The 23,112-nt window shown below is 40.4% G+C and overlaps 2 protein-coding genes across 4 annotated transcripts in view; one reads left to right on the top strand and one right to left on the bottom strand.

Moving 5' to 3' along the window:
- Positions 1-2,700, bottom strand: part of AK9 (adenylate kinase 9) — a 76,612-nt gene extending 73,912 nt beyond the window's left edge. Inside the window, exons 1-2 of the mRNA XM_040599399.1 lie at positions 2,578-2,700; positions 12-75 (exon numbers count right to left, since the gene is read on the bottom strand). Of these exons, the coding sequence (XP_040455333.1) occupies positions 12-75; positions 2,578-2,694 (181 nt within the window). The 5' untranslated portion in view covers positions 2,695-2,700. The remainder of the gene's footprint in view (positions 1-11; positions 76-2,577) is intronic.
- Positions 2,701-4,683: 1,983 nt separating this feature from the next.
- Positions 4,684-23,112, top strand: part of FIG4 (FIG4 phosphoinositide 5-phosphatase) — a 72,173-nt gene continuing 53,744 nt past the window's right edge. Inside the window, exons 1-5 of one of the 3 annotated variants that reach the window (XM_040597943.1) lie at positions 4,684-5,185; positions 16,613-16,711; positions 17,769-17,892; positions 20,802-20,958; positions 22,253-22,303. In XM_040597943.1, coding sequence (XP_040453877.1) covers positions 5,123-5,185; positions 16,613-16,711; positions 17,769-17,892; positions 20,802-20,958; positions 22,253-22,303 — 494 coding nt within the window. In that variant the 5' untranslated portion in view covers positions 4,684-5,122. Of the gene's footprint in view, positions 5,186-14,090; positions 14,285-16,612; positions 16,712-17,768; positions 17,893-20,801; positions 20,959-22,252; positions 22,304-23,112 lie in introns of those variants that run through there. The other 2 variants (XM_040597941.1, XM_040597942.1) reach the window with 2 other exon arrangements.

Here is a 23,112-nt window from a genome sequence, read left to right as displayed (position 1 = left end):
TGTATATTTACCTTCTATGAAAATGCATTTCCATATTTGTGACAGTTTTCTAGCTAATGTTTTCTTTCCCGAACCCTTAAAATAAGAAATACACATTTAAAAGAAAAACAGGCATAAGGAAAAAACAAAACAAACATGTTACACAATAAAGAATATATTTTCATATGATAAAAACAAATAAAAGCTACCATCACAATTAGGGCTTCTGAGTTACGCACTGAGCAAACACATACACTCTTTTTAATACTATCCCATTTTACACTGCCTAGCATTGCTAATATACTGTTACTGCCCTTTGCAGTTAATTATCTGCAAAGTAATTATACTGATTTTGTTTCTGAGTAACTCTATCTAAAACTCAGCTACGATTTGCCCATAAATTCCTATGAGAAACTCTTTAGGACTGGAACTTATTATCTTCAGTCTCAAAGCAAATTTTGATGCAAATCATTTCAGCTGTTTCTGAGTAAGAACAGGATGCATAGGGATAGTATTCTTTGACTAGAACAATGAATATGTAAAAACTGCCCTTGTTAGTCCACAAATCTGATTTAGATACTGACAAAATGTTTATTTTATCACTTACATGAATCCTGAGGAACCAACATAACCAAGAGTAACAAGGCCTCTAAGAGTACAGCTACCTGACTGGGATTTTGCAAAACTCACTGTCTTTCACCCTTAGGATTATGCCCTCTTTTCAAGGGCATACAAGAAGACCTTTTTTGACAATCTGTTTAGCCTAGATACATTTTTTAATTAAAAAATAGTAAAAACCCACAAATAAATCACATTCCCAATTAACAGCATAACAGCATACACTTCAGCCTACTCACGCCTTACGTCTCACAGGAGTGATGAGAATATATGTATTTGGGTTTGCCTTAATAGCACTATGTTTTTAACTTAAAAGATATATCTTAAATAAGATAGATTCTCTACATATAAGCCATATAAATAAAATACATTATCATAAAAATGGAATATTTAATTCCTTGCCCTCCTGGCCATGCTTGTGCAATTTCAACCCTTTGCTAAAATTTGTATTAATATCAAGCATCTCCTGCAGGCCACAGTTTCAGATGACAATATCTATTTATTACATCTTTCTTGCATTGTCTTTCAATTGGTATTTTATGTTGGTTTGGTCTACAAAAATGTAAAGCTACTTTTTTCACATAAGGTTAGAAATTTTATGTTTGTTTAAAAACAGGTGAGCCCATCCTCAGTAGTTTTCCCCTGAGCTGAATGCACTATCACCTTCTACAGTCTCACTGTGGCATTTGCATCTCATCCACGTGCAAAACGCCACTCTACCTCCTTTCTCGGTTTGGTCAGATGTAAAGATTTGCAGTCAAGCATTACCTAGCAACTGGAGCCAAGGAGTAAGAATGGATGAAGACCTATGCAAACACAAGGGACTGGGAGCCTTCCAGCCTGCTGAAAGTCTTTGAAAGAGAGGAAATGTAGCTGCATCGTAGCACTATGGCCATTTCTCGTGATATAATCTGTCATTGTCATGTGACTACTTGCTGGCATACTGCACCACATAGAATGGCTCTACATTAGCATGTGGTGTGGTGTAGAGAGAGACGGGGGCTTGATTTGGCAAGTCAACTGGCATTGAAGTTTGGGTTGATTGCCAGTTCTAGGTACACACCATTTATCTCTCTACCTGTGGGCAGCGCAAAGCAGATTTCCGTATGGTCATTTCAGGCTCTGTTTTGGGAGCTAACACACAAATGCAGAGGGCAAGCTGCTAGAGGACCTTCAGTTCACATTCGCAAAGTGCAATGCTCTGAAGGTACCTTTCACAGGCAACTGCAATGTTCAAGTGGAAGGCAGCTTTCAGGCATCAGTGGTGTATTTAAGTGCATACCAGTTTCAGCACAGACATAAGGCAAACTTGCACCAAAAAGAACCTCCTTCAACAAACTAAGGCACTAATACAAAACTACACATACAGTCTTCCACATTTGGGAAGAAGAAATCTGAGAAGTCTAGGATTACAAAACACCAGATTTAGGAGGCCACAAATTATTTGAGAAGAGAGACCTTGAATTATAGCCAAATACAGTACAAACATCCTTGTAAGACACCTTGGTAGATTTCAGTTATTCCCTAATATATGAGATTTAATTACAACAAAGTTTTAATATTAAAGTTAAAATATTTAATATCTCATTGTATGTCTGTAAGTCATTATATTAAGCTGAAGGTTCTTTTAGGCCTATTTATGTCTTACATCTATCAAGATTTTTAAAAGGTAGAAAACTGAGATAACATAAGAACAATCCAGCTTCCAATGAGAAAAGAGAAGAAACTTTTTGACCAACATGTGACTTTTAAGTACAGTTATAACACTTTTAGTTGTAATTGACTGGTCACTCAGGCTAAAAATTGTCCTCATTACATGAGATCAGAATCTTTACCACCCTCTACAGGATTTGCAAAGTGGAAAAGATAAAAAAGTAGGTCTTTGATCTTTTTGGCAGCGTCACTAAACTAATGTTTTGAAAGGAAAAGTAAAATTGTTAGCAGAATATCTGAAGAAAAAACTTCTGTCAGACATCTTACTGGCTTTCCAAGGATGATTAAGCAAGTGGGCTTTGACAACAGAAAGGATTTTTCAGTTTCATCTTCATCGAAGATGTCTGTGAAGGGCGGAACTTGTTTTTCCACTTGTGAAGCCATATATTATCTAAGGCTAGGAGAAAAAAAAAGCAGCTTGTTATAAAATATAGTAGCTTACATATGTGTAAAATGACACATGCTTAAAAATGGAACTGGATAATAATGTGATACAAGGCAAATTGCTTTGTAACAAAATCTGTTACAAAAAGAAAAAAAACATGTAGAGAACATACACAATGAACGCATTACTAAGAGAAGAGGTGCTTCTGAATGTTAAAGGAAAAATTCACACAGATGTGGGTACCACTAGGCTTGCTTTAATCACAACTCAGAGTTGGGCCACCACTTCAGTGAGTGGCAGAGAACAAAGGGATCCAGCACAACTTATATACACTGATCAAATCATTAGTCAATGTCTGAAGTTTTTAGAAGTTTCCTTTGGTCTTGTCAGTTCTGCAAATCCATCACCTGACTGTCCCACTTGATTCATCTATTCAGTTCTAGTGTCTGCCTCAGTTCCAAGGTCCTCCTTGGATCATGATCTTTCTGCCTACTTTAACTCACATAATCCTTCAAGCACACTTAGCCTTTGAACAGGCAATTCCTATTCAAATACACTTATTTTTCTAAAAGCACCTGTGTTTCTGAGAGCACCTGTGCATACAAATTGATCATCTATTGTTTCTCTATTCTCCTACTGATTAACTTGACTAAGTTTTAAACCAGCCTTGGATTAGGGCTATACAAGGGACGAGGCCTGGTTCTGCCATTTAGCAGCTTCAGCACTTTAAATTTCTAAATTCAAAATACATTTTCTTTACACTGAAAAACAGAGAGGATTGTCAGAACCACCCTCAATCCCTAACTGGAACTATATGGTTGTTGATAATAACTTTTTCCTGACTCCCAAGCTGCCTGTTGCTCTTTTTTTAAACTGCATGTAATTGTTCCATTGCTTTTTCCTTTCTATTCCAATTACCACACAGTTATAACTTCTCTCTAGTCCCTGAAATGGACCATGACCCTGCTAAGACCTTCATTTGTGAGCTGGGGACACAGAAGAGGCTCATCGTGGTCAATGGAACTACTTGCTATGTCCACAGCTAGGTACACAAATAAGGTTTTGCAGAATTAAATCAAGGTTCCTGATCTGTTCTGTAATCCTCTCATAAATCCCAGCTCTTCCAGGTCTGCAAGAGATCACACAGACAGTGCTATGCAACAAAGTAAACCAGAAACAAGTTTCCAATTCAGGTAAAACAGAGCAAAATTTGGGTGGGCCTTCCAAACAAAGGGAGTCCAAAACCATGAGGAGCTTGATGAAGCATGTTTGAAGGCAGCAAAGTAAAATCTTGCTTTACTTTAGAGGGCCGCTGAAGTCTCCACCCCCCATCCACCGCAGTCATTTTTAAATTAAAAAATAATACTTCAGGATGAAAATCTGAAAAAGTTTGTTTTGAAACATCAAACGGAAATGTTCTGACGCTTTCAGAATAAAAGCTTCTGAACAATAGGGACAGGATTTTAATATTAAAAAACCCACCACATACAACCCAACCCTCTATTTCTTTCACAGAAACTTACTGGCTGGACTTTACACCTGGCGTTTCCAGCAGTTTCGCTCCTTCCCAGACCTTTCCAATCAAGGGGCAACTTGCTAATCACAAAAACTGCCCCAACCAACCAACCAACCAACTAACCAAACAAACCGGACCCCCCCAGCGCCCCGACTGGAAGCTCTACGGGGCCTCGTTTCCCCGCCGCCCCTCCAGCACCCCCCCGGACCGCGGTGGCTCCCCTCAGGGCCGGCCCGGGAGGGGCGTCACTCACGCTGAGCGAAGGGCGGGGGGCAGAGCGCGGGCGCATCAGCCGCCGCGCGCACTCCACCGCCACCGGCTTGTGTTTCCCCGTGACCTGGGCAACAGTGAGGCCCCGCCCCCTCCCCGTCGGCCCGCCCCTAGGGAGGCGTGGGGAGGCGTGGGAAGGTGGGGCGAGGCGGGGGGCCCCACCCCGCGCAGGGCGGCTCCGCCGGGCGGAAGGGGGCGGGGCTTCGGAGCTGTTCCTGGTGCTGACCCTGCGGGCGGCCTCGCTCGCGGCGGCAGCGCGCTCGGCACCCCGCAGCGCGCGGGCCCCGGCGGGAGCAGCGGCTGACGGCGCCGCCGCCTGCCCGCCTCGGTGACCCTGCCCCGCCGCCCCGGGAGCGGCGCCGCCGAGGGGCCACGCGTGACGCGGCTCCACCGCCCCCTCGGGCGGCGGCGCAGGCGCGCTCTCCCTCTGCGGGCGCGCCTGCGCGGCGGCGCGCCGGCACTTCCGCCTTCCGCCAGGGGCCCGGCAACGGGCGGCGGGCGCTAATCCCCAGCCTCGCTGCGTCTCCCCGGCCCCGGCAGAATCTCAGCTTCCCCCCCGGCGTGTGGGTGGCCGGCCCCCTGCCCCTGCTGCCCTCCGCCGCGCCTCGGGGCCGGGGCGAGGCCCGAGCCCCCCGCGGGCCATGCCGGCGGCCGCCCCCCTGATCAGCTCGGTGCAGAAGCTGGTGCTGTACGAGACCAGGGCTGTAAGTAGCGCCTGCCCCGCTGGGCGGCCCCGCGCGGGGGCTGCGGCAGCGCGCGCCGGGCGGAGCGGGAGGATGTCCCGGCTCCCCCGCCGTGCTGGCTTGGCCCTGCCAGCGGCTCCCGCCCTTGCTGGCCTGCAGTTGTCAAAAGACCGTTCCTTATGTTTCTCTTGTTTTTTTTTTCCTGTCTTTTGGGTCACACATCTAAAACATACGAATAGCAAGTTGTTAAAAGTTCCTGTGTTCGCCGTGTCTCTGCCCCGTGACTTAAGCGAAGAGCTGGTTTCTGGCGAGCACAAGCCCAGGCCCCGGGCCACCCGGGGCCGTAAGCTCCGGGCCCCCCGGGAGCTGTGGGGCCGGGCAGGCTGGGCCTAACGGCACCGCCTCTGCCGCCGGTGTTAGCGCCGCCCCCGCTTGGCTGCGGTGCGGCTGTTGGGCTCGGCCAGGCTGACCGGGCTGGCTCCTGCCGCGGTGCGTTAGAACCGGACAGCTGAACCTGTCCGGGGTTCAGGTCTGACTTACGAATTTAAATGGGGCGGCTGAGGCAGTTACCACCTGTGCCCGTCTGTTTAGTGCTTCTGAGAGATTCCCGATCTCATCAGCTGAAGGGCTTGTGGAGCCAGCTTCCAGAGTTTTCAGTCTGACCTCTGGAACTAAGCTGTTCAAGGTTTTTAGCGTTCCTTAGTATTTTGTTGCAGAAACTGTAGGCATCTGCTCTTCACAGTACTTTCTGCTGTGGGCAGAGTGGGTTGGAGGTTTGAGTGGTAATGGCTTCTTTAGCCATGTGATGAGCACCGTGTGTGAGAACCCGATTCCTGGTGTGAATAACCTGAGATGACACCACTGTTTTCATCATCCTTCAGCTCAAGTTTCATTGTGCAGTTTCTCTTGTTTCATAGTAGGTTGTTCTTTTCAATTGAGGTAGTTTTGGATAGGGTTAGGTAACACATGGCTTTAAATGCAACAGTTAGCTCTAGTTCTAATTTAAGATGGTACCTGTATGATAATAGAAACACAGCTTATACACTGAAGTCAGTGTAGCCGATTGAAAACTTCCCAAAAGGGCATACACAAGTTGAAGGGAATGCAGCCTGCCCTGCATGAATGGTCCCAGTATAAAGAAGAATGTGGCTTCCAGAAGTAGGTTTGTGCTTCTGTAACAATTGCCTGTTAAACAGCCTGTGAAAGAGGAGAGGAGGATTAAGCATGCAGAATTATTGGTGCCAGTAAATAAAAAAATTGAGGTCACACTTGCTGTCCAGAATGTTACTCTTTTTTTCCCCCCCTATGCCTAAAGGAATGTTGATAGCTGTTTTAATCATCTTTTTCAGCATTGCTTGAAAACGTTGTTTTAGTTTCAGCTAAATTGTTGCTATATGAGAGGAGTGCGATGAGAAATATGATTCCTGAATTGAGTCCCAAATTACTGAATTTACTTGTTCTTGGCTCACAACTCTTGCTACTCTTCAGATAGCTGAGGTTGGCTTTTTGTGACTGACACAAATGGATACCTGGCTTGCTTCTCTCTGAGCTCTAAGGCTCAGTTGCTGAGAGACAACATGCTATGTACAGGGACAATATTACACTTTAGAGTTCTGTCAGCTGGCTACAATTCTCTAGGCCTCTCAAGTTGATTTTGTTAGTTCAGGAACCAGTGTCTTTTACATCTGGCTAGTGATAGCTGGCAATACCTGCCTAAATGGATGGGTTTGCCCATGCCTTGTTGTGTTCAGAATTCAGTGAGGGGCAGATCCAGCATCCCTCATCACTCCGGGAAGAAAGTTGGTTTTGATCAGCTATGAAAGGCAGTAGTTTGTGGCTCAGCATGTGCCATTTGAAATGTCTCAGCTGCGTAACAGTGTCTCAAAGCTATTTCTTCAGTCACTTCTGATGGGTGATGAAAATGAAGTATTTTCCCTGAATGGTTATATTCTTAATTAAAAAATTAAAAAAGTGCACGTTGCAGCACTTTGAGTTTTGATGTTCAAGTTCTAGTCCTTTTTTTCAAAAGGAAAAATGCTGTAGGAATAATTTTGGTGTCATTATTTGAAAAGGGTTGATGCATTTAAGAAATTCACAGGCTGATGTAGGTTAGAAGGGTTTTCTGGAGATCATCTGGTCCAGCTGCCCCCTGCTCAAAGCAGTTTCAACAAGACCATGACACTCAGGGCTGTGTACAGCTGAGTTTTTAATCCCTCCAAATATGTAGATTTTACAGCCTCTGCGAACGTGTTCTAGTGCTTCAACATCCTCATGGTTTAAAAAAAAAAAAAAGTGTGTGTGTGGGAAAGAAATTCCTTATAGTAAGTTTGAATTTTGCATGTTTCAACTTGTATCTGTAGCATTTTGTTCATCCACTGTACACCCCTTGGAAGAGTTTGGCTCTGTCTTATCTATACCTTCTTGTTAGACAGTTTTAGACAGCAGTAAGATCCTGGCAAAGCTTTCTGAAGGCTGAACAAACCCAGTTCTCTCAGTCTCTCCCAATGCGTCATGTGCTCTGTCCTCCTGATGATCTTGGTAGCTCTCTGCTGGACTCACTCTGGTATGTCAATGTCTGTCTTCTACTGGGGAGCCCAAATCTGGACTTCAGACTTGATTGGGTTGCAGAGAATTTTAGAGGGAAATTTGCTGTTACAGCTGATTCAGTGTCACATTGGGCTGCTGACAAAACGTCCCACTTCTCCCCGAGGTACCCCTCATGTAGCTTCCTTCGCATAACAACTCACAGTCATGCAGTTGCCAGCTGTGATGGAAGCATTACCCAGGCACGGAGTTGAATAGCTTTCTCCTGGTTCAGGTTAGTCTTCTGATTTTTCTAAGGCTTGAAAGATACACTTGTTAGATACAACGTAAGCATGTGGGACCTGGAGTTATGTCAGATACAGGGTAACATGAAACTATCCTAAGATGCCTTGTGGAGACCTTGAATGGGCAAGGAAGCGATGACTTCAGCTTCAGCAGTGGGAGAAACATGGAGTTTACACTAATCATAGTGCTTATTCCTGTAACCTCCCCTGTGTTGAAGGAGGAAGGGAAAACATGGATGAGAAAGCGGAAATGGTTTAGGGAGGAGTTTTCTGGCTGATTTTTTTTTTTTTTTTGAGTTAAGAATACAGTAGCATTATTTAAGTCAAACAGGAAACGCTCTGGCAGTGTTACTGGAGTCAAACAAGAAAGACCCCTAGAGGTGAGGAGAACAGAATTCACAGTGTCAGTTGAAGCAACAGAGAGCAAAATTCTGTATTTTCTATTAACATTTAAATTTAGGGTAGTTGCCAAGACCGACCTTTTAAGCCGATGCTTTGGGTCAATAAATACTATGGAGATGTGGATTGCATCTCTTGTTTGTTTAGGGAAGTTGAAGGCTTGTTTAGAAGTAGTCAGAAAAATGAATTGAAACAGTGGTGCTCAGATCAATGCCAGTTATCTTTCATATGCATATATTTACCGCTGAAATGCACAGCAGAGGGCAGTAAAGATATCTCAGCAGTATGACTAATAAACAAAAGATATTGCCTCTCTTCTTCAGGAAAAGATGGAGCTTTTGTGTATCCCTCAAATGAAGCTCACCTGAAAGCTGTAGGGTTAGTTTACAGGAAATTATCATTCCCCTGAGGTGGTGTGACATTGAACAAGTCAATTTATGCCATGTCTATAAAGCATATCACTTGCCTATCTTTCAGGATATTATGAGGCTTAATTAATATTATTTTATTCTAATCAGGTTCTTCTACAGTCTCTATCTCCACAGTATCCAAATGACTTGCACAAGCTTATTAAGAAATGTGACTAGCATAATTACCTGTAGATTTTACTGCCGTTTTCCCCAGGGAAAACTATGTGGTTGTTTTGGTTTTTAATTTCATTTCTTCTAAAAATAATTAGGATGTTTTTATATTAAAACAAGTTTGCTTATTTAATGCTGAAGTTAGTTTGTGCTCAAATTGGAGAAACTTTAATGTAGAAGACAATTTCACAGAAAAAGCTACAGAATTTTTACTGAAATATGAAGTGCACTTTTTTGTGTAGATACTTTTCTGATATACTTTAAAAATGTTGAAAGTACTGAGCAGTCTGCTGGGCAACCATTAGCTATCAGAATTTTCTAGCTAGAAGTGGCTGTGAAATTTGGTCTCTTTTGAACGGTTTCATTAGCAGAAGACAACCCCTGATGGCTGACTGCCCTATTCCCTCTGTAATGGCATTCCAGGAATGATGATGACATAATGGAGCAGAGGATGGAGTTGAGACAAGAGAAGGAGTTTTTTGAAACACAGAAAAGCACTGTTTCAGTCCTAAATGTCTTGACAGGCTGTCAGATATATGGGCAACGAAATAGGGAAACTTAATCAACTGGTGTATGTGGGATGAGACCATTCCTGAGTACAACAGATACTTGGTGGAACAGCAGTGATGAGAACACCACAGGTTTTCAAGGGTATAATGCTACTGAGGCAGAACAAAAAAAAAAAAAAAAGTTCAAAACTGGTAGCCCCACACTACATGTGAAAGATGTGCCTTCAAATGTCTGCCATATGTTTTATTTCTTTTGTCTTGTATTGTCCTGGGTGCTACCATGTAGTCAGTAGATCAACAGGAGAGAGACACTCTTACAGATTTCAGTTTGTTGTGAATCCACTTTTCTGGATGCAATGGTTATGAGGGAATTGTGGATAAATGGTCACAAATTAATGAAGTTAAACATAACATAAGGCTGAGGAAAACCAGGTATTTTCTATCACTATTTTTTATTTTCAAAGTGAAGCTTGTTGTGACCCTAAAACTAAATGGGTATGTTTCCTTGTTTAACGTAAGAATTTACTTTGTGAGTACCAATGCGCTGAATGAGGGATGAAGATAATATGAGTAAAAAGAATGAAGTTATGAAAAAGGGAACAACAATCAGTGTTGGCACAGAAATAAAATTAAATGTATTCAACATGCAAATTTGAAGATGTGGGCATACTAAACAGTGAATGACTAAATATTTTCAACTAGTTCAGGTCAAGAGTGGTGCCATGACTGGAGTGTGACAAATGGAATATTTAATCCATCCTGAAGTCCTGTATGTAAATTTCTGTAGAAAAGTAATTTAAAATTGTGGTAAGTGATATAAAATGCAGTTTAGACTTACAAAGTTGTTATCAGATTAACCTGGTTGTTTTGCACATCTTCATCTAAAAATGAGATGGCCATAAGTATTTAAACTAATTCTTCTATGGAGGTGCAGTGCCACAAAGAAAATCTCTGGCTTTGCTAATGAGAGGAGGGAGGTTATTGGAGAAGTTAGTGTGAAGCAAATAAGGAACCATCTCATAGGGTTCATTTTTTTTCAAGTAATGCTTTTACAATCAATATACTTCAGCATTTTTATTGACACTATTAGTTCAAAATGTGGGTCAGCTCTGACCAGAGTTTTGAAATATTGCAAATAATTAGCATAATCTGAGCACAAGATAGCAAGAAATGATGACAACCCTCAGGAGTAGATAAAAGAAATAATTTGAAATAGAATGGTATGCTATGAAACTTCATGCACCTTAGGATAGATTACACACCAATAAAGTTTTGTTAAGAGTTTATAAATTCAGAAGCAGTAGAGTGGAAGGAGCAGGATCTGGGTGTTTTACCTGAAGAAGGGGTGGGAGGCTGAGCCGCTGATGAAGTACAACTAAAAAAGGCAGATATGTTTTTTGTGGTATCATCATTAGTGAGAAATACTAATTATCACTATAATGAGACCTTATATGGTATGTTGTGTACATTTTCTGTCCGTATTCATTTAAGAAATAAGAATTCAACCAGGAACAGGTCCAGTGAAGGTGTAGTGAGTTAACATAGATGTCTTAAGAGGGGCAAAGGGACAGCAAGATTTCTTTAGTCTATTGAAGTGAGTGCTGAAAGGCATCCAATTACTTATATTTCTGAAAGCATTCCAGCAGAGTAGATGCTAGAGTAGAAAAGTATTTAGCTAAAGGAAAATGTCTAGATCGACCATTAACAGATTTAGCTGAATATTCGAAGGGAGAATCTTGAGGAACTTCTCAGTGGAGCAGCAGTAGCAAAGTCCTGTTTGGGACAGAAACCTTTGGTTGTCCTGGGACAGAATGGAATTACCGAATGATGTGGCTGTACGATGCAGAATGGGTAGCCATTTCTACATGCCCCAAAAGTGGTGCTTGGCAGAGTGTGTTCTTAAGATTTCTCATCTTGAAAGGGCCTCTTGAAGAGTTTCAACAGGTTACGTGAAGCAGGCAGCCTGGCAACTGAATTTTGCTATTTTCAGGTGCCCCTGCTCCTTAGCATCTCTTCCTTTCTTCATGTCATTCTGCCAGTTTCTATGAGAGATGAAAGACAGGTACTTCCTGAATTGTGTAGGTTCCATAGAAAGAAAGAAAACAGTAAGTTTTTGCTGTACCTTACATCTAGGTGCAATTATTTTTCTCCCCTTCTTTGGTGTAGTAGAGAAAAAAAGGCTGAACCTATACCTTTTTCAACTCTATTTAATATCTTGTTTATGCCTTGATGATTTCTGATCTATGATCAATTTCAGTACATATTAAAACTGCCAAAAAGTTTGAGGAAGAGGCTTTTTCTTGTGTAGCTTTATGCTGGTTGTGAAGGAGGGTGGAGGTTTGATGGCAGGTGACCATTGCAGTGCCCAGTTAAGCATAAATTAGAGAGATAACAGCAATCCAGAGTCAGTGTTCACATGAAGGTTTATCATCTGGCAACCTCGTGTGTTTCTTTAGTCTGGCAGAAAGCGTGACCTCCCTGCGTTGGTGCAGGTGCCCAGGTGCTGATGGGGGGCGGCGGGGTGGGCTCTGTGAGGAGAGGCCGGGGCTGCTCCATGCTGGACGTGGCTGGCTCCAACCAACGCACCGCCTGGCACGGCTCTGTCCCACAGCCAAGATGGTGGCACCTCTGTGGTGATGTGTCTGAGAGAGTAAAAAAGGCTATGTGGCAGCTGTGAGAGAGGGGAGGGAGGAAAGCTGTGAGAGAAACAGCTCTGCAGACACCAAAGTCAGTGAAGGAGAGGGTGCTCCAGGTGCTGGAGCAGAGACCCCCTGCGGCCTGAGGGGGGGACCCTGCTGGAGCAGGGGGATATTTCCTGAAGGAGCTGCAGCCTGTGGATGTGGAGGGGGACCCACACTGGAGCAGGGTAAAGCGTGAGGTGGAAGGAGCAGCAGGGAGGAACTGTTAGGAACTGACCACAACCCCCCATTTCCCACCCCCCAGCGCTGCTCAGGGCAGGGGGAAGAAAGGAGCTGGGAGTAAAGCTGTGCCTGGGAAGAAGGGAGGGTGAGGGGAAAAGGTGTTTTAATTTAATTTTGTTTCTTTCTGTTGGAACCTATTTTAATTGTCAATAAATTACATTCATTTTTGTCAAGTCTGTTTTGCCTGTGACAGTAAATGTTAGGCAATCTCCCTGTCCTTACATTTGACCCATCACCTTTTCCATCTTGTTTTCTCCCCCTGCCCTGTTGAGGAGGGGGAGTGAGAGAGCAGCTGGGTGGGGGGCTGGCAGCTGGTCAAGGTCAACCCACCACCCTTCCTTAGGGCTTTGTGGTTTTAGACATATCCGTGAGCTCAACGGGTATCTTTTGCAAGCATTTGGTATGAGTTCTTAAGTGTTTTTTTCTTTATGCTATTTGCAGGTTTACCAATTGGCTGTATTAGTGCACTGCTGTATTTTTCAAGTAATTTTTAGTGTATTTTCACTTTCTTTTCTGCTGATTAAGCTGTGCGCTGCTTTTTCACAAATGAGTGAATTAAGTTCTTCACAGTGCTGACACTTCTGAATGATAATTAGCCTATACAAAGAAGTAAATCATAGTTTTAGATCAGGAGTTGCAGAGAAATAATCGTCTTAAAGATAAAAAAATAAAATAATCATGGTCAAAATGTTTGATTGCAGAACTATTATCCTGCCATAAACAACAGTTTGCAGTATGGAGTTTATTTTGTTTAGACTCCTTGTGGAAGAAGGTATTTTTATTGGTTTGGCTAAATCAAAAGATTGATAGAAGAAAGCCTTTCAATTAGATTGCTTTGGTTAAAACTCAGTCCCAGATGGAAGTGACTAATGATTGTTCCTATCTTGTGGTTGCTTAGTGATAATTGTGCAATAAATTAAGCTTCAGTCCAGGTCTTATAGCTGCATGGTGCAGTGCCATGGTTGGTAAAGTGCACTTGTTAACAAGTTTCAGCAAAGGCCAAGGGCAGAGTAAACCTGAAAATAGCATGCTTTATCTCAGGTGGTGGTTGAAGGACTTTGGCAGAGTAGTATGGGGAAGTCTGCACAGTTTCTCCTAGTGTACTGTTCTGTTGAGAAAGTATTTTGGTGGTCAAGGTTGTCCATTTATCTAAATGTAGTGGCTTTGTTGTGGAGTGGAATTGTTTGAGGCACTTGGAAAATGCTTCAGTTTATTCAGTTCAATTTAGTAATAAATGGGGTAAGAGAATAAGGATATAAACTCCCAGAAAGTTTTCTGTAGCTTACCTGTGGATTCTCATTTCTTTTACTGTAATGATTTCTGTTAATGAAAATAGTTGTAAACAGTACAGTGCATTTTAGCTTTGATTAATATTACAATTATATTACAACCTCAGAAATTAATTTATTTGATGTTACATGCTCAGTGCTGTGTTGATTTGATATTGTTCTTTATTCTTTCCTAGTATTCAAGTGATGGCAAATTTAATTGTGGTACACGTCACTGATACGGTTTTATTTGTGCTCCATATCATCCAGTAAAACAGACTTCTTTATTCATTAGATGCATAAATTAGGTAGCAGAAGCAGCTAATGCTGAAATGTCTTTTTTTGTTGTTGATGTTTTTCGTTTAATTTTTGCACTGTTAGTTTTCATATCATCTTTGTTTTCATTTCAGATCTTGGAGGTTGAATATGAGCTGCCGTATCATAGTGTTTGTCGAGTAACTCTGGGATTACTGATTGGTAGTCAGTCCTGATAACTTACCAAGTAGAAGTCTAATTTTGGGTTCCTAATTTTGAAGACTAGTCCAAATTCAAAAGTTTTTGCAGATGTTCTCTTCTTTATTACTTCCTCAAGAATATCTTCTAACATGCAGTGGGTAAGATTCCCATTTGCTAAACAGAGATTTCCCATTGCCTGGATTTCTAAGAAGGTGGCTTCTTTAAGGCCACTGATGCTGGGTTTTGACATTGTTCTCAACTGACCTTCCTTAATGCATTAGAAAGCTAGGCTGTGTAACTTCAAACAAAACCCCTACATTAGTCCTTAAAGGACTTCAAAGAGAGCTTATTAAGTACCATTTGTTATAGTGGTTGCTGCCATAGTCTGCAGATACAATTACTTCTCATCCAATCTAACTGCTGCTGTTCTAAGCAGCAGCAGCGTTTAGAGCTGGCACTGTAGCTCAGTATAGCAGCTGCCAAGGTGATGTGAGTGATGCATTCCTCATAGCGCTTCCTTGTGCTTTATTGGTCTATTAAAATGGAAATAGAGAACTATCCAGCTGAACTTCCATAGTAATAGCATTTGCAACTCTGTATCCATCTCTCTCTCTGTGTTCCTGCGTGTCACGTGCCATGTTCCAATTTTAAATGTGGTCTTAAGTTGTACTGTTTTATTTTTATTCAGGACCATTTGTCAATAACCACAGGTCTCACTTTGGGAAGAAAATATGCTTATCTAATGAGCTGGAAATGAGGGGAGATCGCTGAGCTCTATTGCACTATTATGGACTACTTATAATTGTTTAGCTTTAATTAATAATCTTCTACAAGTAGAGAAGTAGCACTCTTAAAATACAAACTTGTCATCCATGTGTTACAAATGAATATGATATTTGCCTCTGCCCATTCCCCTTCTAGTGCATGAAGGAAAAACAGGTGGTATGATGGCATGGTCTAAGCAAGTGCCTGTCTTGGTGGTTTCGTGTTTCTTGCTGGTGGGTGATACCAACAGAAGAGCTCCAGCCTCCAGCTTTGTGCCATTCAGTGCCACGCAGTAGGGGTTCTGACCCCCTCCCTGTCATTATGGTTTTCCTCCTGGATCTTGGCACTAAGGGATCTCCTGCACAGGGTAGTCTGAGGGGGACAGGCTGAGGAGCTCGAGCTGTGCACAGCAGCACATTGCTGCTAAAGAACAGTAGGAAACAGTCTCCTGTGCCAAAGTGCTGCCTCCAAGGCTTCAGTGAGGGGGTGCTGTGATGGTGTATGACTTTGAAGGGCCTTCTTTACTATCATTTAGGAGTAAACAGCAAAACTTGCCTCTCAGTAAGCACTGTAATGTCAGTGTACAAGGTAGAGCCAGGAGTTGGTGGTGTTTCCTTTTATAGCTCTTAAAGTTAAGTATTTTATTTTCTTTTTTAGAGCTTACTGACTATCTAGATGCTTTTGTGAATTCAGGGAAGCTGAAGAGGGCTTTAAGTTCTTTCACTTTAAATGTTTTGGCAGTAAAGATGTTTCTTAACATCTAATTGGCTTAAATTATGATATTCTGAGGTTTCTGTGACTTACTATTGATTTCCTCTCCCACATCTTAAATCCATGTGACTTTTAAAGTTGAGCTGGCTGCATAGATCCACGTGAAATTGCCGTGCTTTCCTACTAGGCTGAGCATTAATAATGAGTTACACCTTGCTGTGTGGTAGCACCACACTGATTAAATGAATTAGTAAAACGAGAGCTGCTTATAGCAAGTTAGTCCTGTAACCTGTGCTTACTGTTGATACCTGTAAATGTAAAAATTCATTTATAGTTTGATTCCCTTAAGTGAGAAATGGACACATATGTTTTCCTGTAGTATTTCTTTCATATTTTAAATGAGAAATAAACCTTTTTAAGTGGTATTTTTAACAACCATTAAACCTGAGTGTTGTGGAAGAACATCAGTGAGAAGCCAGTCATAGCAAATATAAATAAAAACTGAAGATAACTTCTTGTACTCAAGTACTTACAATTTTTCGGTGTTTAGTATGGACTAGGAAAGACAAGGTGGCAGAAATAGCAATGGACTACAATATAGCAACAGTAATTTTAGATTGTGAAAAGTTACAAATTTGTGTATATAAGTTTCTGCTAAATTCTACAAAGCAAATGGGAAGACAGTAATGGCTGGGGCAGGGTGTAGTTGGACAGTGCCTGGTACAAGTTGCTTCTTTTTCCCCTCTCTTAAGGTTTTTACCTTTCTTCAATTTTTGATTTTTTTTTTCTTCCTTGTACAGGGGAGGGAATGAGGTCTTTTAAGCTGTGAAGGCTGATTGTATACAAGTGTACCTACCCAAGGTACTGATGCCTAAAACAGTTTTCTAACAGTTGAAATGGATCTAGTTGAGAAACTATCTAAATGACATTGTTGAGGTCTTATGTTACAATGGACTTTGGTTGCTTTATCTTGTGTAATATTCTGACTTTTTTTTTTTTTTTTAATGTAGCGGTATTTTCTTGTTGGAAGTAATCCTGCAGAAACCAAATACCGTGTTTTGAAAATAGATCGCACTGAACCAAAGGATTTGGTTATAATTGATGATAAGGTGAGTGCCTCTCTAGTTTGGTTTTTTTTTCCCAGTTATTCCAAACAATACTGTCTATATCAAGCTGAATTTAAATATTACACATTTAATCATAATTAAATTAAATTACAACAAAGGTATGTCACAGAATCAGAGTCATATAATAATTGAGGTTGGAGGGAATCTCTGGAGATTGTCTAGCCCTACCCTCATGCTCAGAGCAGTGTCAGCTACATCAGGTGGCTGAGGGCCATGCTCAGTCATGTTTTGAATATGGCTGGAGTCTCCGCAACATCCCTGGGTAACCTGTTCCACTGTTATCCCATCCTCAGAGTAAAAAAACTGCTTCTTGTGTTCAAATGGAATTTCCTGTATTTCAATTTGTGCCCATTGCCTCTTGTCCTTTGACTGGATACTACTAAGAGTCTGACTCAGTCTTTCTCCCTTTTGCCAGGTATTTATACACATCGGTAAGATCCCCTCTGAGCTTTTTTGTTCTGCAGGCTGATCAATCCTGACTCACTTGGCCTCTCCTCCTATGTCAGATGCATAGAGTATTAGCATGGAAATGATGAGTTACAGTGTGGGAGTGGCCACAAGACCTCCAAACAGCATGTTAACTTTTATGAAATTTTCCCAAGTTTTTCAGTTTATATATACTCCCAGTGATTTTCTTACATTCAGCTATGTGGTTCTAAGTGCAAAATACATTTAAATACGATCTAGTAATTTTTTTTGTGTTTCTGATATATATGAAGCAAAATAAACAGCAGCAACAAGTTTTAATCTGCACAATAGAATAAGACTTGATTCCTTTCCAGGTAATTTATGGTTTAAAATCTTAACACTTCAGATTTAGAAATGTTTGAATTCACATGTGACCATGACTATTTCTATTGCAGTGAACAGTGAATTTTGTGCATAAAAAGTTTGTTGTACTTGTTGGTAGGATGGAAACAGGACAGAGGATGTAGAGCAGATGCTTGGTTTATTATATGTTAAGTAAATTCTATGATACTCTGATGTGAAATAACATTGAACTGCTGAAGCAGTAAGTTAAATGAATTTTATTTTAAAGCATGTGTATACGCAACAAGAGGTGAGGGAACTTCTTGGCCGTTTAGACCTGGGAAACAGAACAAAGATTGGGCAGAAGGGCTCTTCTGGGTTATCTCGAGCTGTCTCTGCTTTTGGTGTAGTAGGTAAGTGTTTAGTTTGATTTTATAAAATCTTTTATTTAAGGAGGTGAGGCTTCCGGTGTTACACTGTATGTCTTTGTCTCCCCTTGACTTTTTTTTTTTTTTTTTAACTGAAGAGGATTGAGTAATTTCATTCTCAAAGATAATACATTTCTGCATATGTTGTGAAAACAGGTGGTCAGTACAGGGGTGAGAGTTGTGCTGTAACTTTATCTTTTTGTCACTAAGGGAGAAATCTAGGAAATAGCCAAACTCTAGAAGCTTGGTTGAAGATCTCACCAAACTCATCTGATTGTAGGATACAAATCACGTGGAACCTGGCCTCCTGAATTCCAGAGCTCACAGAATACTTTTTTAAAATAAACTAAGTTGACATTATCTGTTAGGTTGCATTTCTTCATCACACACTATTCAGAAAGATGACTTAATTTTCTTTTTGGTTAACTTTTTGCTGTGACATATTTAAAGATTTCTTTTTCATGTTTGAACAAGTATAACTGGCGGTATGTCAACTGAATTTTTAAATGCTGATCAGCTGTCCATAATCCTAGAGAACTGTTTCAAGGATTCAGTAGATTCTAACTCCATCTGCAAGTCACTATTGTCAGGTACTGAGGGTTGATATATCGATGGTGATGTGTCCAAAGTAAATGCTAATGTGTTTTAGATTGTGAAAAGTTACAAACTTGTGTATATAAGTTTCTACTAAATTCTACAAAGCAAATGGGAAGACAGTAATGGCTCTGACAGCCCCAAGAATACTTTGTGCTTTATTTGTATCAATACACACCTATACATCTAAATCCAAAGCTGCAGAATGCAATTCCTTTAAAAGATGCTCCTGAATTTTGCATAACAACCAAAACATAAGAAAATATTATTAGTATTCTAATCTAAGATGGAAGATTAGGCAAACTTTCTTCTATATTCTTTTTGCCCATGAAGCGTTTTGGAATCTACTTTTCAGGAATTTCTCATGTAAGGTTTGTGATTGTAGAGTAAACCTAAAGAAGCTTCTAACAGTCCTGCAGCACTGGCTGTTTTTGTACACACCGTCAGTGCTCACTACCTAAATGTCTGATAATATATTCGGCTGGAAATTAGTTGTGTTCAGTGAAAATTTTGCATCCCAACTGTATGTTGGTTTCTATGTACTCTTCATAACAGGAGGGTTTCTATTCTGTAACCTGATATATGTATTTGTTATCAGATACGGTGTACTATTTCTAGGTTGTTTTTTTTTAGAAGTAACTTGCTCTCTTTGTGATCTTCAGATTATCATGCACTTCTAAAGCATATGCTTTAGATGTCTTCCATCTTGATCCTATCTAATCATATCTGTATAAAGATGTAATTTGGGGGAATGCAACTGGTCGTTTATTTCTACCTCCTGGCTCAAGTCAGGAGGACAGGGCTGTTTTTTTGTAGAAAGGACAGCTTTGTTCTGTTCTCTGATTATTCCATTAACCAGGAGCAGTGTGTTCAGTGCACTCACAATGGGCGTCTTCTGGTTCACTGTATAGTGTTAAAAAGTAGAAATTGCTTTTAAATGGAGAGAACCAGGCCAAGGGGAAAGGCTGGGTTCCTTATCAGGCTTTGGTATAACATTTGGTGAAATTCAAAGGATAGAGGCTGTTCGTGTAAGTAATTTCAGTACCTGGAGAATACAAGAAGAAATTTGACTGCTATTTAACAACTGAAATTCAATAGCTGGCTGCTTCAAATGGAATACTTTGTTTCTTATTGTCAGCAGAGTCTCCTGTCCTTGTGCAGGTGAGAGCATTTTTCCAAGGGGGGCTAATAAGGTAGAAGAAAAAATTGCAGTTTATTCGATCACATTGCAGTCTCCAGCAGTGACAGGGAGGAAAATGTGTGCTTTGCTCATCCTTCTTCTTTAATTTATAATGCAAAGCTGAAAGAACTGAATATAAATACAAGTAAAAATGTGAATTGTGAGGGGGTTCCCTCCTCCTCCCCGCCCAAACTAATATATTTGTTGACAGTGCAGCAGTAACTGAATTTTAGGCTCTTTGCTAGTAGCCACCCATCAAAGCAGCTGCCTCCAAGAGCTAATTCATGTAATTTATTAGCTACTAAAACTTAGTATACGCAGTGATACAAAAGTACTGTATTAGAAACAAATTTGGATTCAAGGTGGTTACATATTTCTATTTTTTAATTTGAATGTATAGCAACTCAGTGGAGAAACATGCCTGTGCTCTGTAGTGTTAGGGAACGAGGGTGGAGGCTTCAGAAGCCTTCTTTTTATTAGGCAATAGAGCCAGACATTGCCTGTTGTACCTCCTTAGCCCTCTGGCCTTCAGCAGGGTCAAGTGTTGGTATCTGAGAGAGGAAATAGAAAGAAAGGATTACCCCTGATGCTCTGAAGGAGTAATTTGGGAGAGATGGTGCTGCAGACAGGGAATTTAATTCCCAGCTGTTAAGGAGAGAGCGCATAAAAGGTGTTGTAGTACCCACAATTCCTTTTGCTGTTCTGTGCCTTTCTCCAGTAGGGAATACATAAACCTGAAAAAAAAATTGGCTTTGGGGTTTCCTTCTTGCCCTGGAAAAATTAACCTTTTGCTATCTGAAGTAATTGGGGCATGCCTCAGTCTGAACAATGAGTCCTATAGAAAGCAAATACGAATATCTTAAGTAGACAGCAACTTACATATTAAAATATGCACAGTGGAAAGAGAAAAAAAGGTAAAAATCATGTACTTAATTGATTAATACAGTGGGGATAAATTTTAAGACTCTGTCTATGAGTGCATATATATACACATTATACACATAACATTAAGAACAAACAAAAATTCTATGAAATCTTAATTTGAGATTGTTTTTCTAAATATGTTTGATAAAATCAATGCAAACATCCAACTAATAGGATTTTTGTGCTGCTTTAACAGGTTTTGTCAGGTTTTTAGAAGGCTACTACATTGTGTTAATAACAAAAAGAAGAAAAATGGCAGATATTGGAGGTCATGCCATATATAAAATAGAAGATACAAATATGATTTACATTCCAAATGACTCTGTAAGAGTCACTCATCCTGATGAAGCCAGGTAAATAATGTGTAAATAAACAGTGTGTACTTTTTGAATATTTTCTAAGCAGTGAACTGCAACTAGGAATTTAGTCATGGATTTCCTTCTGTTAGTATGTCATTCAAGCCATTTCATTCTGGTTGATAAATCAGTGTGGAAGAACGGAGAATAGGCCACGAGTTCTGTGGTCTCTAACCTGGAGGGTAGATAAAACTGTTACAGTCTTTCAGAGCTTTTTGTCCACATTTCCATGTCACCATGTCAAAGCTACATCCTAGCAAATGCGCACCAGGAATCATCCAATGTAGACATTGTTTTTACAAGGGCAAAGTAATGCTAATACTGGTTTATATTGTTTGAGGTACTGTTCTTTTGTTAGTAACTCTAGCATCATGTTAATCTCACCTGAAGAGATCTTCTGTGCTCTTCAAAAAGTGCTAAGTAGACTATTTAATGATTCTGTGCTGTCAGAGTCTTGTGAATGTTGCTGTTGTAAAGGCTGATAAAGTTTAGCTGCTGCTTTCTTTTTTTTCTGAAGAAAGAAATTTGATCCTTTGGTCAGCAGAGAGCCTTTTACTTGAAATGTACAACTACATACTGGTGGTGTTTTTATCAGGGTGGTGTAACTTTATGTCTATGAAATTGCAGACAAATGGTATCAATACACTGCTTTTCAGTCTGTAACAAGCGTGACTAGTCAAAAAAGTGATGGATTATGATAAACTAATGTCAGGTAATAAAACAAGCCAAAGGTAACTATTAAAAAAGTTTCCACTTTCAGGTATGACTGATTGTAAACCTCAGTCTCCCCTCTCAGAATGCAATAGACCACATTATCTAACCTGTATATTTATGGTGTTAGCCATTTTGTCATTCGTAGACAGTGTTATGGTTTCTTCTGAGAATTTGCAAGGGTCTGATGGGTTGAGGTAGATGTTTCTTTTCTTGTTCATTTATTTGAGAATAATTGTGAAAATCTTTAATTCTTGTATAGTATTGTTGGGAGTTTGCAAGTCCTAGAGAATTTGGCCCATATATGTAGAAAATAAACTACAACATCTACAACTGCCTAAAGAAACAGCATGTACATGAGTAGACACTGGGTTAAGAAAAGACTATTTGATTTATTTAACACAAATACTGACATTCTAGTGGAATTACTTGTCAAAAAAATTACGGTAAGATAGGAAGAGAATATATGGCAAGAGTCTATATTTATATGTATTTTAATTTCTGATATCCTCTGAATTACTTATTTGGGTCTGTCCAGTTAAACTAATAATTTTCCCTTTGACTTGAACTATTTTGCTAGGTATCTGAGAATCTTTCAAAATGTGGACCTTTCTAGCAACTTCTATTTTAGGTAGGTATTAGTTACTAATTCCTTTTAAAAAACTGTATGCTTACACTCGCTATAAGATTCTGGTTTTGGATTTTGATACCCAAGATCTTTACGTTGGTATTCTGGGGAAATAAGACCTGTGATCACACTGCTCATGCATTTTCATCAGTGTCTTTTGAACCTACTTTCTCTTTCAACAAATTGATTAAGAATGTAGTCTCCATAAAGTTAAAAAACTATTAGAAGTTTTAGTGGCATTTAGTGGCAAGGTAGACACTGAAATTAACGTTTCCTCTGACTGTTGGGCCTTGCCAGATTATGCAGAAGTTCTGTCTTTGGAGAAGTATTATATTTCAGGGGGTTTTCTTGTCCTGAAGTTTTTCTTTCTAGATCTCATTTTCCAGAAATAAAGCTTTGCCTTGATTCAGAAACAAAGATAGAGAAATAGGTCCTCATCTAAGATATACCCTGCCTAGGGTACATCTTTCATAGGGCCTTATAGGCATTACCAGTTCTCTTTCTTATTGCTTCATAAATGCTATACGTAAGACAAGTTCCTGTGTCCCAGCTACTATTATACATGAGATGTCTGGGACAACAGAAGAGTGGGGGAAATATGATAAACATGGCAGTTAGAAGACTTTAAGACTTAAACTAAACAAAAAAAACCCTCTTGCAAGTACCAAAAGGTATATCAGTCTAGAAGCTACTTCCTCTTGGAAAATAAAGGCTTTTTGTCACAACTGTATCTGTGAAGACAAAACCTACCAATGTTTCATGTCTGTTTTGTGGTTTTGCATAGGAAGGCTTTTTCACAGTGTAAAACTTGA

This window comes from Falco naumanni, chromosome 6 (genome assembly GCF_017639655.2).
Source record: "Falco naumanni isolate bFalNau1 chromosome 6, bFalNau1.pat, whole genome shotgun sequence".
NCBI classification, from domain to species: Eukaryota; Metazoa; Chordata; class Aves; order Falconiformes; family Falconidae; genus Falco; species Falco naumanni.
This window is presented reverse-complemented; position numbering and strand designations above follow the sequence as displayed.